This window comes from Pteronotus mesoamericanus, unplaced genomic scaffold (assembly GCF_021234165.1).
Source record: "Pteronotus mesoamericanus isolate MK-2021 breed Mesoamerican mustached bat unplaced genomic scaffold, CSHL_Meso_final contig_65, whole genome shotgun sequence".
Taxonomy (NCBI): Eukaryota; Metazoa; Chordata; class Mammalia; order Chiroptera; family Mormoopidae; genus Pteronotus; species Pteronotus mesoamericanus.
The window spans coordinates 2,630,148-2,645,148 of record NW_026555228.1 but is presented as its reverse complement, the minus strand read 5'-3'; the positions used below and the strand labels follow the sequence as shown (position 1 = coordinate 2,645,148).

The 15,001-nt window shown below is 43.1% G+C and overlaps 1 protein-coding gene across 2 annotated transcripts in view; it reads left to right on the top strand.

Moving 5' to 3' along the window:
- Positions 1 to 15,001, top strand: part of MID1 (midline 1) — a 148,270-nt gene that overhangs the window by 36,957 nt on the left and 96,312 nt on the right. Inside the window, exon 2 of one of the 2 annotated variants that reach the window (XM_054581048.1) lies at positions 9,993 to 10,594. In XM_054581048.1, coding sequence (XP_054437023.1) covers positions 10,049 to 10,594 — 546 coding nt within the window. In that variant the 5' untranslated portion in view covers positions 9,993 to 10,048. Of the gene's footprint in view, positions 1 to 9,992; positions 10,709 to 15,001 lie in introns of both variants that reach the window. The other variant, XM_054581047.1, reaches the window with a different exon arrangement.

Genomic DNA, 15,001 nt, shown 5'->3' with positions numbered 1-15,001 from the left:
CTGGCGGGGTGGATGAGGTGGAGCTGGCCTTCCTGGAATTGTCGCGTCGATTTTCCTGTTGTGTTTCACTGTTGACGCTCTCACAGACACACAGGGACTGCTCCAGCACTGCCTGCCACCCACCATCTGGTCTCGGTGGCCTGTCTGTCATTTCGTGGGTCCCCATCCTCTGCCTACGGCGATGTTTCTTCAAAAAGAAATAGGGTGCAGTCCATTGGTGGGTATTCAAGGCAATCTATTTATAAGAATCTGGAGAAATGCTATAAGAACTATTAAGGACAAATGTGCTGTTTCCTGTTTTTAACCTGTTTATCAGACTTTCAGTAGAATAAATTGCATTTCTGAGGCTGCTACTGGGTGGGGGGCGTGTTTCTTCTCTATTAAGACAGTGGGATCGGTCAGTTGTTCCTAGAGAAATCAGGATTGCTTTACTGCATTGTCATTTGTGTCTTTTTGCTTGTGTGCTTGTGTAAATGAACTCCAGAAGGTGTGTTTAAGCATTCTGTTAAGTAAATTTGGGAGACTAGGTTTCAATTAAAATAACAAGACAATGAGACCTAGCTCCCTTTTCTCCTTAATTTTTATCATTAAGGCCCTCTTATCCCTAAAGACATCTGCGGTGCTTTCAAATGATTCTTTTCAGGAATGTTCATTCATTATTAATCAGGTTGCATGGTCAAGAGAGTGTGTGATTATTTTAAAGAATGTCCTAGAGATCCAATTACTAAGAAATGAGCGTGATATAGACAGATGTGGAAGTACAGAAAAGGTTTTGTGAACAGTTTAATTTAATTTGCGTGAATTCCACCAGGTGGATGTTTGGTGAAATGAAAAGTCTTCCCCGGCTCTCACTGTAGGTATTAGATAAAAATGTTTTCGCTTTAACACTCCTTAGAATAAAGATGAAATGCCAAGTTATCCAAAATATCTGTTGTACTAATTAGTTAGTTTAAAACTTGGAGCTGGTATGTCAGCGCTTATCTGCTTGTTGATTTTTTTTTCAATCAGTCCCTCCGGTGCCCTGAAATTTGGCTGGCAGACATTTCTAGGCATCCGTCACTGCCGAAGTGAGCAAGTTTGAGTGCGTTGACAGTCAGAGATTAACCACAGTGATATTTCAGAGGCGTTGCCTATTGAATGTTACAGGATCACTCTTTTTTCCCACCTGTTCCTACTCAGTGTATTATTTATCCTGTTGCTTTACGAACCTCTGCATTTTTACTGCTCTCTGCTGTAATCTGGGGTGGAATAGAGCCTATGTTGTGACATCAATTTCCAGTCTTTCGTAATGCCGTTAAATTCAATTGGAGCTCCCTCTCCCCTCTTTCCTTCTCTTCTTGGGCCTGTTTTATTGTGATTTGCTGACTCACCTGTGTGGCAAATCAGCCAGGGTACCAATCAGTAAAGTACAGTAGCGTTTGGGTAGTGTGTTTATTCTGTGGTTTTTAAAACTCGAAGTTAAATACTAAACCATGACTGAATACGTAGACGTTCAGTGCTTATGTTATTTAAAATACTCTATTTGTGGTGAATTCATCTTGGATGTAGCATCCAGGTTTTACTGAGTTTCTGTTCGATAATGTCTTGTGATGAGACATTATGTTTATCTGAGATGAGAGCAGGTCCCTTCTTGGCTTAGTCCCTATTGCACACCCTGCCTCACACATTAAATTTCCAATGTCTAACAGTCCCAAAGCTGTGAGTCCTCTGAAAGTCTGTATTTCTGCTGATCCAACACAAAAACATCATTCCACAGTTCTTAAAAAATTACCCCACCTATGGTTCTATAATAGGCGTAATCTCATAGCAGAAATCCAGATGGCAATGAGTCAACTAAATCTTACTTACCCATCTGAACAGACAAGGTAGGAAGTAGACTTGATCGTGTTACTGAAATTTAGGACTCATAAAGAATTGAATTTACTCACAGCATTTCTGTTGCTGTCTCTTTTTCACAACACTTTTAGAAACTTTCCTTTCCGAACCCTTTTTTTGTGTGTGTGTGTGTGTAGCTAGGTGTAATATTGTGCAGTTTTGACAATGTGTTTTTAACCTCGGCTACGTTTTGGTAAATTTAACGTCAAGCTTAGTTTCCATACCCCAGAGGATATCTGGGAAAAAATGGAGGAAGTGCCTTAGGATACATCCGGGCAGTGGCTAAGAGCCACCTGGTATTAACAATTGATCCCAGGCCACCTAGTGTTGGTATCCAAGTTTATTCCTTGGTCCAGTGACTAATTAATTTCCTTCATAGTGATGGCTTTCAGAACTGTACAAAGTGAGGGACTGAAAGTAAAATTACTGGTCGCTAGAATGCATTCTCTTTTTTTATATACTCCAATTGAGAAAAGTGATTATTTTTCATGAACTCTGCCGACATGACATCGAATACATGTAGGGAGGCACTGAGAAATGGGTAGACTTTATGATTAAAATGTCAGTGCTTCCACTAAGAGAAATTTGCAATAAAAAAGCTCATGGATAACATGCTGACAGTCAAGTGTCTCTTTATTTTAGTCGGTGATTGCACTCATAGAACGCATGTGTTATGGAAACTCCTAATTCTTGGTCACTTCTCGAATCTATGGATGAAATTTCCATACTCTTGGGATTTTGAACTGGAAAGTGCGCTCATTGACTTTGGCTGTGGGTTAAGCCTTGCAACGCATGCCATCCTCATAGGGCTCCCAGCTGGTTCTTCAGGGTGCAGGTTTTCTGCCTTGTTTCATAGCAGAGGTCAGGAGAGACTGCAAGGAATAAAGTGGTAAAATTCTAAAATGACCTATGAAGCAGGATGGTGATGAGTGTTGCGACAGTATAGTCAGGGGTTTAAATATTTTCTTCGCATTGGCTCGCCAGGTCAATAGTTTTGCCTCTTACTTCAAAAGAGGAAGCAAGAAAGATGAATCCAACATACGTAAACCCCCTTAACTTCCATCTCCTTGGCCCCTGTAACAATAATCCATAAGGGTACTAGTCTTGAGTTTCCCATCTCCCTTCTCAAGCCCAAACTCTACATTTGAACTCTTTAAGACCCAATGTCCTTCCTCTTTCACTGGGGATTTGCTCCCTCATGCTGTTTCCTCCCATATCTTGCACCTCAGACAAAAGAAAGGCCTCCTCCCTCCAGGGAATTCCTCCTCCCGGGATGAGTACTAGCACAGGCTAATGATGCCTGGAGCCCAGAGGGAGCAAGGGGCCATCTGCTGAGGCAACTGCATCGGCCAGATTACCTTAGCCATCACTTAGGTGCCAGGGTTCCATCAGCCCTACAGCCTTTGCCCTTAGTTATCCATCTCTCTGTTGATTTTTCTCTAACTGTGAAAGTCATGAGCCTCTTATAGTCAGCTTCTTCATGGCAAGGATGGGGTTAAGAAGGGGAGAGGTCTTTAGGCTCAGGCCACCCGTTCAGACTGGCCCCAAATTTATACTGAATGTTATCTCCATATGAGATTTGTGTTTGTATATGAGGTTGTACATGCATGCCTGTATTGGTCTCAGAGCTAATCTAACAATATTGAAATAATGAGTTGAATTATATAACCCGATGAATTTAAACCTGAGTGCCATTACTGACCACTGTTGTGTACTAGGAAATAGTATATTTCACGAAATACTTGAGTTATTTTGTAATTAGGATAATTACATTGCTTTATGTTTTCCAGTTAAAAGATTTACTCTGCTAATTGTAAACATTTAAAACATTTAAGATATGCCACACTATTTAGAGCCATCCTTTTTAAAAACGGTTCTTTTTTGTTTAACATGAAATCCCCAAATATAGCAGTGGACAGGGCTCTTTGAGTTTCTCGGGGGTTCTGCTCTCATCTTAGAAACCCAGAAAACAAACACAAGAAAATAAATGTGAAACAAGAACTATCTCACAAAGGAAAGATGGTGTGTGCTAGGAAGGAAAGCAAAGGCAATTGCCAAGAACAGCAAATGGTCCCATTTACTGGGTCTCTGGTATAGGAGGTGGGTGATTGCAAATAAGGTTGGAGAAACAGTTTAGGAGAAACTTGTGCAAGGCTTTGAAAAGGAGGCAAGGAGTCAGGACTCATGCTTTGGGCAGTAGGGAGCGGCACAATAGTTTCAGCCTTTAAGAGAAGTGACAGGAGAAAGCTGTGGTGTCAGAAGCCTGTTGCAAAGATGAAACTGAAGGACAAAAGATGGGAGATAAAATATGAAGTTAGGGGATTTTTCTTTTGTAACAGTCTAGGAATGCAATAAAGAAGATCTGGATGAACACAGAGACAGTGAGAACAGAGAGAAGAAGCCAACCAAAGACCTAGTCAGGATTGGCACTTACATGTGTTGGCTAATGATTTGGATTTGGGGGATGGAGAGTATAGAGTTTCTTACGGATGCTGTAGCAAAGTATCACGCACTTCACGGCTTTAAATAACACTGGAGGTCAGAAGTCTGACGTGTATCTCACTGGGCTGTAATCCAGCTATCTGCAGGGCTGAGGTTCTGGAGGCTCTACGGGAGCATGTTTCTTTACCATTTTCAACTTCTAGCGGCTGGACACATCCCTTGGCTCGTGGCCCCTTCCTCCATCTTCAAAGCCAGCAATGGCCTGTTGAGTCTTTTTCACATTGCGTTGTCTGACACCACTCTTTTGCCTCCCATTTCCACATTTAAAGGCCCTTGTTACTGCATTGAGTCCACTAGATGATCCAGGCTAATCTCTTGGTCTCAATATCAGCTGCTTAGCAACTGTAATTCCATCTTCCACCTGAATTCTCCTTGGCTTTGTAACCTAACATAGTCATAGGTTCTGAAGATTAGGATGTAGACACCTTGGGGGGGGGGGTCATTATTCTGCCTCCCCCAGGGACGGAAGAGTAGAACATGTGGCAAGTTTCTGACTTGTTGTGATCAGGAGAATGGAAACACCAGGAGGCATGTAGGGTAGGTGGGTTTGAGAAGGAAGCTGATGAATCCCATGAGATGTACACTCTGAGTTAAGGCACTTACAGGAAATGAAGCACAGAACTGTCAATACTGAACTGAGATTCGGGAAAGAGATGGTCCTACGAGATACATACCTAGGAGTCATTCTCAGAGAGGCAGGGCATGAAATGAACAGGCAACCTGGTTGGTTTATTTTTTTTGTTTTTTTTGTTTTTGAAAGCAAGCTGTAAAACACTGAGACTTTAATTAGCTGGAAGGAGAAGCCAGTGGTTAAAGAGAGAGGAAAACTAGAAAAGCACAATTTCAGTGATGCACAGGATGAGAAAGGGAAGGAAAGGAGGAATGGAGAGGTGTGAAAACATTTACGTCATTGTTCATACATTTATTAATTTTACATTTTAAAGAAGTGCTTTCCTCAGAAGTCTTTAATCTGTAAGTTTCTGGAAAAGATGCCTGGCATTCAGTGTGTTCCAGGATGCAGGGTTTAACTTAGGGATGTGATTAGAACAAGTGCTAGAGGAATTTAAGGGGACACCTGTAGGCACTCACGCAGAGACATGCAGCTAATAAACAGCCGCGCTGCAGATCATTTTAGATCGGCTTGGTCACCCCTCGAGCTCTCTTTTTTCACTCACTATTCTGTGCCCTGCTCTAGCCTACAATCCTTGGACAAGCAGAAATGTGAGCTGTGAATTGTTGCCATTCCCAGTTTGTTGCAAGGGGTTCCCACGATTACCCACATCCTCCTCTGAATGAGGACCAATCAACCCATTCAGAAAAATGTAGGGCTATAGAATTTCCTGGCAATGATATGCAAGTGTGATTTCCTTCCATTGTAGTGAAGGTTAAGAAGCCCTCTCTTTTTTTTTAGCCTTGTAAATTAAATTATGGTAGTTCAGAAAAGATAACGTTTTGTACAAAATCTGCCCACACCCGCATCTGTGTTCTTGGTGAACTCTTGCTCATCTTCTAAGACCCAGTTTGCATGTTGCCTCCTTCAGGAAGCTTCCCCATCCTCTTCTTCCTCAGTCTTTGGCATGTGTCTTTTGTTATGTTGCGTAACAACTTATTCATATTTTCTCTCTCCTAAGATCCCTGAGCCAGGGGCCAGGTGTTACCATTCCTTGTCCTAGGACCAGACACCTAGAGGGACTTCAACATTTTGTGAAAAAACGAATAGCATTTTCATTTCTCAGAAAAATATATTTTAGCCCTGGCTGGTGTGGCTCAGTGGATTGAGTGCCGGCCTGCAAATCAGAGGGTGGCCAGTTCGATTCCCAGTCTAGGGCACATGCCTGGGTTGTGGGCCAGGTCCCCAGTAGGGGGAGCACAAGAGACAACCACACAGTGATGTTTCTCTCCCTTTTCCCCCTCCCTTCCCCCTCTCTAAAAATAAATAAATAAATAAATAAATATTTAAAAAATCTTTTAAAGAAAACTAAAAAATAAAGTATGCCATTTTTTAAGGTCGGGAAATGGAATGTGTGCTTACTCGTAACCTATTGTTAAGTTCCTGAACAAAAAATGATTTGTATGCCATGGCAAAATCTCCATACAAGTAGAAAAAAATGGGATCCTGTATAGATGTCAGATCAAAAATCCCCTTTCTTAAAAGAAAAGGATCCAGTTCTGAGCAGCTTGTTATTAAATGTCTCTTACGTGAATTGCCCCATAGCATTCATCTCATATCATTTCCATCGATGTCAGGGCGAAGTCCTATTGCATCTCCTTTCCCGACAGCACTGAAAACCTGTGCGTTCTTGTCGAAGTCTTACTCCACCATCGCTGCCATTGTTACCCTCGGAGCATTTTACTGATACTTCTCCGAGAGTGATTTTCATTTCCATTTTGGCCAGCTGTGCCTGTGGCTCTATCCTCTAACACATGGGCCAAGTCCAGCTCGCTCCTTGTTTTTGCAAACACGATCTTACTGGACAGCCACGCGCATTGATTTACGCGTTGTGTCGGACTCCTTTTGCCTGCTACAGGGGTACCGGAGCAGCGTTCATGTGTAGGACTGTAGAGGCTGCGGTGCCAACAATACTTACCATCCTGCCCTTTATAGGAAAAGCGTGCTGACTTCTGTTCTAATACACTGAGAGATCCTTGAAGGTGGTGGTTATGTTATGTTCTTTTTGGTTTTAGCTTCAACTTCAGTACGTTTCTTACTTCAAAAAATGAATGTTTGCGCCGTACTACGTGCAAGGCAGTGCCGGGACATCCCTCAAAGAGCAAAGCCAAGCCTCTGCTCCCGCAAAGCTTATTTTCTAGTGGTGCAGCAGGAGGAGAGATGAAGCAGTGAACAAACTGATACACGTGTCAGTGATCCATGTTGCGGGGAAAAAACAAACAGACGGGGGAAGGCTTGCTGTGAGGGGCGGGTAGGTGGGCGGCCGTGGCGGTAGCAGGGTACACAGAAAAGGTGACAGTGGAGCAGAGAGGCATGTGCATTCCAGAACCTTGTAAGGGGAAGACAGGACGTGCTTGGCATGTTTCAGGAATCACCGGGAGGCCGTGAGCCCGGAGCAGAACAAGGGGTTGCGTGGGAGGAAATGAGGTCACTGTCTGAGTCTGTGTTTTCTGGGGCTGCCTTTATTCTGGTAAATCTCCCTCTGAGTGAGATGGGAAGCCCCTGGGGGGCAGAGGAGAGAAGAGCCAGGCCTCGCCATGTTTTCTCGGGGCTGCTGGCTTCTGGGCGAAGGGTAGGCTGTGCGGGGGAGGGCAAGCGTGAGAGAAGCCAGGAGGCCACTTCAAAAGGCATTATAGTAATTCGGGTAAGAGACGATGTTGGCTCGGCCCGTGGTCACAGAGGTGGGATGACGAGGATGTCAGATCCAGCTCCTCGATTCAGCTTAGTGCTTGGCATTTGGGAAATGTCTGTGGAGTTAACATGTCAGCCTTTCCATTGGGGTCAACAATGGAATGGCTTCTAGAAACTCTGATTGTGCCACTGCGGGGTGTCATCCTGGCACCTACTGAAAAATTCTCTCGTCATAGCTCTCTAGACGTAATCGATGCTCCCCCCCGTCTGTTGAGATCCATCAGTAGGTATTCTCCTTGTTCCACCTGCGAACAAAGCAGACTAAAAGGGCTCCATTTTTACTTTAACGTATATGCTTGTGATGGGAAGAGAGAAGAAATTGGAGATAATTCTATTTTTCCATGATTAACCAAAATAATGATCAGTAGGTAAAACCTTTCCATTGTAGGAAGAGTTGCTGGGACCAGGTGGGAGTGATAAAGTTCTCACAACAGCAGCCCTGGGCTTTCCATTGCAGGGTGTGGAAAGACAAGCAAGCTTTAATATTTCAAACCTCAGCTGCCTGTTTGTTCGTTGTTATGTAGTTCATATTAGCGAATAGCTGAAGAGGTTTTTTTGTTTGTTTGTTTGTTTGTTTTTAAGATACCAGGCTTCTGTGAGGCCAGCAGCTCTTTAATTTTTAACAAGCTCAGCACATACTCTATACTTTTAATGAGCAGTTAGAATTCAGTTGGAAGCAAGATGAGCATTAGTTTAACCAAAGCACCACATGGTATTTCTGAGGGATGCTATTTCAGAAAGGGTCAGGGTATTCTAGAAATGGAGAATTTTGTAAATAAATGGAGGTGGGGATACAAAAAGGCTGACTGTCGGAATCACTAAACATAGCTCTGGACGTGAGGCCATCCCAGAGATCGGGCTGAGAAAACCCCCCAGTTTGAACCTGGCGCCCACCGGCGAACCGCGCTGTTCTCCCCCAGCCGGCAGTCGGCTGCATCTAATACTCCCGGCGCTGTTACGCGGGCCTCTGCTAATGGCCTTGAAAGGGAGAAGGTTCAAAGAGGCTCGGTTCCCAGGCCTACTAATGAGCATGAGACCTCTTCCCCTTAATGAACCGGGGCTTCTGTGGGATTCTCCCCGCTACGCTTTGTGAAGGGAAGGCAGGCAAGAGTTCACAAAAGCAGCAAGTCTCCGTGGCTAAGGGGAGAGTGCAGCTGGGCCACCCAAAGGCGGCCTGGAGGGGAGCAAAAAAGCAGGTGGAGGTCGTGCGGGGCTTGCAGGGCTGTGGGAGTGAGGCTGGACCTCCTGCCAGCCCAGCCGAGCCCGGCTGCAGTTTTTAGGCCTGGGAGGGGGGTGGCAGGGTCGCTCAGCAGCCTGCAAGCCTCTGCAGAGTAACGCGGTTACCTTAAACTGCGTTCTAAATTGTAACCATTACCACAGTTATAACCTCTCAAATAAATAGTACAGCCATTAAAATGCTTGCTCTAATTAACCAAATCGTTATTACTCATTGATAACCCAAGCTCCCCGCAGCCACTAAAGAGGCCCTTAGATATTGTTCTCTGTTTCTCTCTGCCCACCCCCATCCCACTACCTGGATTGAACAATAGATGATTCAGAAGAGTAACAAACACATGCCAGAAACACTGCCTCTATCGCAGTGATCTTTGTGAAAGTCAGTGTTTCTTCTCAGGGATGTATTTTGAGAGCCGACATCCCATATTGAAGCATTATTTCCGCAGAAATTGTGTATTTGATTTCATACACATTTCATGCCCGTTTCTACAATAAGTGCCTTTCTACTTCTCTGAAGCCTGGTTTGGTATTTCAGAGCAGAAAGTCCTTAAAACACATACACATGAGCATGTACATTCATAAATTCAAAGTTATGAAAGACGCTATAGTTCATTAATTAATGTTCCTACGGTTTAATTTTCAACGGAAGGTAAAACTTGGCTGTGACACAATAAGATTATTGTGATGAGATACAAATTATGAAAATTACAGTTTCAATAACTTGCCAATTTGGAGTAAGACCTTTTAAAGAACAAAATTGTCCCTCCTTCCCCCCAAAATTGCTGCTTTCAATAGCTGGAACTCTGAGAAAACATTCGCTGGTATGCCGGCTTAGGGTGTTTGTCCCCTCCTCATTTCCCCAGTGAAAAGAAATAGTTATTAGGAATGTACACAGATTTTCCCTTCCATGAACTGTGTTGGAATTATTCTGAGATGCATACAAGGCTGACAGCCCCCCACGGCTCCCCGCCCCCCGCCCCCCCGCCATGCCTAATCAGATCTTACGTTCTGCTTCCAGATAGCTGATCAGCTTCCTTGGAATTTGCTGATGACCCAGGAGAGCTGTGCCTGAAGATGGAAACACTGGAGTCGGAGCTGACCTGCCCTATTTGTCTGGAGCTCTTTGAGGACCCTCTCCTGCTACCCTGTGCACACAGCCTCTGCTTCAACTGCGCCCACCGCATCCTGGTGTCACATTGTGCCACCAACGAGTCTGTGGAGTCTATCACCGCCTTCCAGTGCCCCACCTGCCGACATGTCATCACGCTCAGCCAGCGAGGTCTAGACGGGCTCAAGCGCAACGTCACTCTGCAGAACATCATCGACAGGTTCCAGAAAGCATCTGTGAGCGGGCCCAATTCTCCCAGCGAGACCCGCCGAGAGCGGGCATTCGACGCCAACGCCATGACCTCCGCCGAGAAAGTTCTCTGTCAGTTCTGTGACCAGGATCCTGCCCAGGACGCTGTGAAGACCTGTGTCACTTGCGAAGTCTCCTACTGTGATGAGTGCCTGAAAGCCACTCACCCAAACAAGAAGCCCTTCACAGGCCATCGTCTGATTGAGCCAATTCCGGACTCGCACATCCGGGGGCTGATGTGCCTGGAGCACGAGGATGAGAAGGTGAATATGTACTGTGTGACCGATGACCAGTTAATCTGTGCCTTGTGTAAACTGGTTGGGCGGCACCGAGATCATCAGGTGGCAGCTTTGAGTGAGCGCTATGACAAATTGAAGGTTAGTCCGATCCGCCTTAAGCCAACCCCTTTCTGCCAGCAAATGTCATGGAAATAAAAAGTGTATTCACTGCTAGCTACATGGCAGGTGAAGGTTTTCTCTTCACCTTTGTTATCTGATTTGTTTTAGCATGTTTTTTGGCAGCCTTTAAATGTTACACAATCAGGGTATCTTGTAAAAGTTGACTGCTGCTTGTAATTTTAGCGTTGTCAAGGTGAGGGCGAATTTGAAAACTCAGGATCCTTTTCAGTCCTTACAGCTGAGAGAGAGAGAGAGACAGACAGACAGACAGACAGAGAGGGAGAGAGAGAAAGACAGAGAGAGATCCAGAAGGAGCGGCAGATAAAATCTGGCTTTGGGCATTTTGGGAGCATTTATTTTCCTCACTCATCAGGGAAAACTAATTTCACTCGCATTGTACCTGTATCTAGTTACCGCACAAAGAAAAGACTAGAAGGAGGAATGCCTGGAGCAAATGTGGGATTTTAGAGGACATGTGACCTTTTATTCCTTGTGGAAACGATATCCCGCTTATTGGTGAACTAGAGGGCTCTGACCGTCTCAGGTTTCACGAACGAATTCCTTTTCGTAGAGGCTTTTTATTCAGTCGGGTTATAGGCAAGACTGTTTGTACTTCACTTTTAACATGAAATTATTAACTTAACCCCAGCTTGGGGAATTATAATTAATATGACTATTCGTCAAATTAAAAAATCTCTCTCTAAATATGGATAGAATGCACCAGGGAGGAAATAAGCCAAGTCTCCAGATGTCTGTTCAACCTCAGACGACGGTGGGTCTAATTATTGCAACCTCTGCTGAGTTTGCTGTGTTAGTGAGATACTATGTTCACCAGCTAATTTTAGTTCACAAGACGTCAATTAAAAGGAAAGGAAGTATAAATTAAGAGCTTTGAGTAAATATATATCGAAGTCCTTCCTCTCAGGAAAAACACACACCGTTTTGTTGAGCAAACAAAAAAGAAATCACATGACCCAAAGAGTATTACCACTCAGAGCACATCGTCACCTTTCACAAATGGTTCCTATCACTTCTCAGTGTGAATGGATGCTTGTGTTGCCTGGGACCTCACAGTTTATTTTGTGACGCTAGGATTAACAGGCCACATCTGTGATTTGGTTTGGCTATTTCTTGATATGATGAGGGAAATTGACATGCTGAAGTGAAGCCCTGCTTCCAAATGTCACTTGGGGAACAAAAGCTTCACCTGGGCAGCATGCCTCACTTAAAGTGCCCAGTGATGACTGGTGCAAATCCATCTTTAAACATGGAGAGGAAGTTAAGCCCAAGGATTTAGTGATATAGGCAAGGGAAGACAGATAATGACTGGTTTTCTCGTGCAATGCATGGCGGTAGCCAGAAACATGCTGCGAAAGTAGGTAACAGCAAAGGCAATGCATGTATAAATTGTGCCTCCGGAACAAATTCTTCAGAACTTGATATGGCTGTCGAATTTGGAAAACCGAAATGATCTCCCTCCACCCCTTTTGGTTTGGGGACAAACTGTTTAGGACGATTGAACATAGGTGTTTCTGTTTCCCAAAATGTAAACACACCAAACCTTTTGGTTCCCTTATCAAAAGTGTTCCTGTGATTGGATTAGCATCGCCTTTTAATGATCATTTGTTAAAATGCCACAGTGATGTTGTATAGTCAACAACTCCCGGATTTGATGCTTAAACCTGGTGGTTGAGTTTTTCTCATTACTTATACACTGTCACCGAAGAGTTATTAACTATGTATATAATACCTCCAAATTTACGAGGTGCTACCGTCATGCTCTAACCCTTTTTGTGGTAAAAAAGAAACTCTTCACATGTGAGCCCCACACACTTGTCTAATCAATCTAGCGGGTTCACAGGTGTTGGTACCGTCACCAGGAGGAACTGACAATTACCGATGTAGTATATTTTATCTTCTAATTACAGAAATATAAGCATATAAATGGCACCCAGTGCATCAAAACGCATTTACAGCCGCTCAACAAAATATATTTATGAGCACTTATTTACAACCATTCCACAAAATGCGCTTATAAACATTTAAACTAAGAACATGCTAGCATTGCATGTTTCTTCTAAAACATGCCACTCATGTTAGAATAAAAGAACCGTAAGCCTATATGACATTTGGGTGTCTATAGTATTTCAGTTGTCACATGTTTATAAACATACATACTTACTTGCTTTGTAAAAACCTTGGTACAATATAAACATTGATTGTTGAAGAAAGTAACAGCATCCAGAAAAAAACCTTACCTGACCAAGGAAGTGTATTGTTGTTAATTATTATTTTGGTCTGAAAAAGTTAGTGCACTGCTAAGTGTACTTTATTGAGGCTTTCACATCTGAGGATGCTTTCATTGATAAGATAATAGATTCACTTTACTGATTTTGGATATGTAAGGATATGTCTGCTGTTTGAAATTGTTTTTGTCCTTCTGTTAGTAAAAGCCCATTTCTTTGAAGAGGGGGATTCTGCCATGATTATGAAGAATAATCATTCTTTGTGACAGCATTAAACCTTGGGGGACATTTTTACTCATATTAGGTGTCAGTATCCATGTGTTTATATAGGGAATTGGCATATACTTTTGTACAATTTTTTTCTAGGCGTAAAACAAAACAGTCTCATAAAAATTCCAACATGTAGAATTCATACAAATAAAATCTTCCACATCATCTGAACTAGAATCATGTCGGTAATCTAATGCTTTCCGAGACTGTGCATTGGAAAGCACTCATGAAATATTGAAGCAAAGAGAAAATTAAGCCAGCATTTCCTGAACTCTATTTTAAGATAAAAAGAGAGAAGTCTTCGTGCCAAATGAGTAAGTCTCTAAATGGAGCATATCATAATGTGGACCTTTTTACATCATTTTAATTGAATTTTGAGAAGCCTCTCAGTCCTCCAAACTTGGATTAAAAGTTTGGTTTGTGAACACGTAAAATATAAGAGAATTTAATATAATGCATTCCAGAGTTTTCAAGGAATTACAGTGCATAACTCCTTTTCTTCTGTTCCAACATACGATGTTGGAGCTCTTGTTTCTTTTCTCTAGTTACACCTATAAAAATATACAAACTGAGAAAAATTGACCTTTCCTTGCCCTTCAATTTCAGCATAGCCCCACTTGAAGTTGGCTGGCGCTGAAGTTCCAAGCCATTGTCTTGCTATTCTGACTCGAAAAGTTGGCTGAGGGGAGTGTATTTGTACAATGCATATTTCAATGGATCATCCCATTGGAATTTTATAATAGTTTGATAGAGGTCCCAATTAAAGCTCAGCTTTCCTATGTAGCCCTTCTCATCTGGAGGTGAAGACTTGGATTTCACTCTTGGGTTTCATTTACAGATTGTAAGGTTTTATATTTTTGAAAGTATTGTACTTTATTTGCAATTGGGAAAGTTGCAAGTAGATACTGAGCTAGACGTTTTTCAGTTTTCCTCAGAATTCTTTAACTTGTTTCTTCTCTGAACATAGTAGCAGGCATAGTGCAGGTTCCAGTGGAAGGTGTGTTTGTGGCGCGTGTAGTGACTACAGGCCAGGGACACTGCTACGTCTTACCACGTGTGGCATCTATTTTCCACCACATAGAACTGTCTGGCCCCAAGTATCAGTAGTGCCCAGGTTCAGAAACCCTTGTCTGTGAGAAGATTTTAGTGTTTGTCACTGTATTAATTAGCTAGGGCTGCCATAACAAAGGGCCACAAACTAGGTGGCCTAAGCGATAAAATTTATCCCCTCAGAGTTCTGTGCACCAGAAGTCCAAAGTCAAGGTGTCAGCAGGGTCGTTTCCTTCTGAGGACTGGAAGGAAGTGATGTGTTCCAGGCCTTTCTCCTTGGGTTGTAGGTGGCTGTCTTCTCCCTGTGTCTCATCACGTGGCATTCTCCCTGTGTGCTTGCTGTGTCTAAATTTCCCCTTTTTATAAGGAAAGCAGTCATATTGAATTAAGGGCCCACTCTACTCCAGTATGACCTCATGATAGCTAATTATATGTGCAATGACCCCATCCCCGAATAAGGTCGCATTCTGAAGTATTGGGAGTTAGGCCTTCAACAAATGAATTTGGGGGGACACAATTCAACCTATAATAGTCACTGTGCTATATACCTAGTTATCTAGTCAATTGAACACATGTTATGTCTCTATCAAGGATTTAATCGCCTTAAGTTAGGCAGAGTCCTTTGGCTCACACTGTCATCACTCACCTATGACCAAGCACAGAGTCTGGTAGAGCATTAATTCACAATAAATATTTGTGAGCTGCT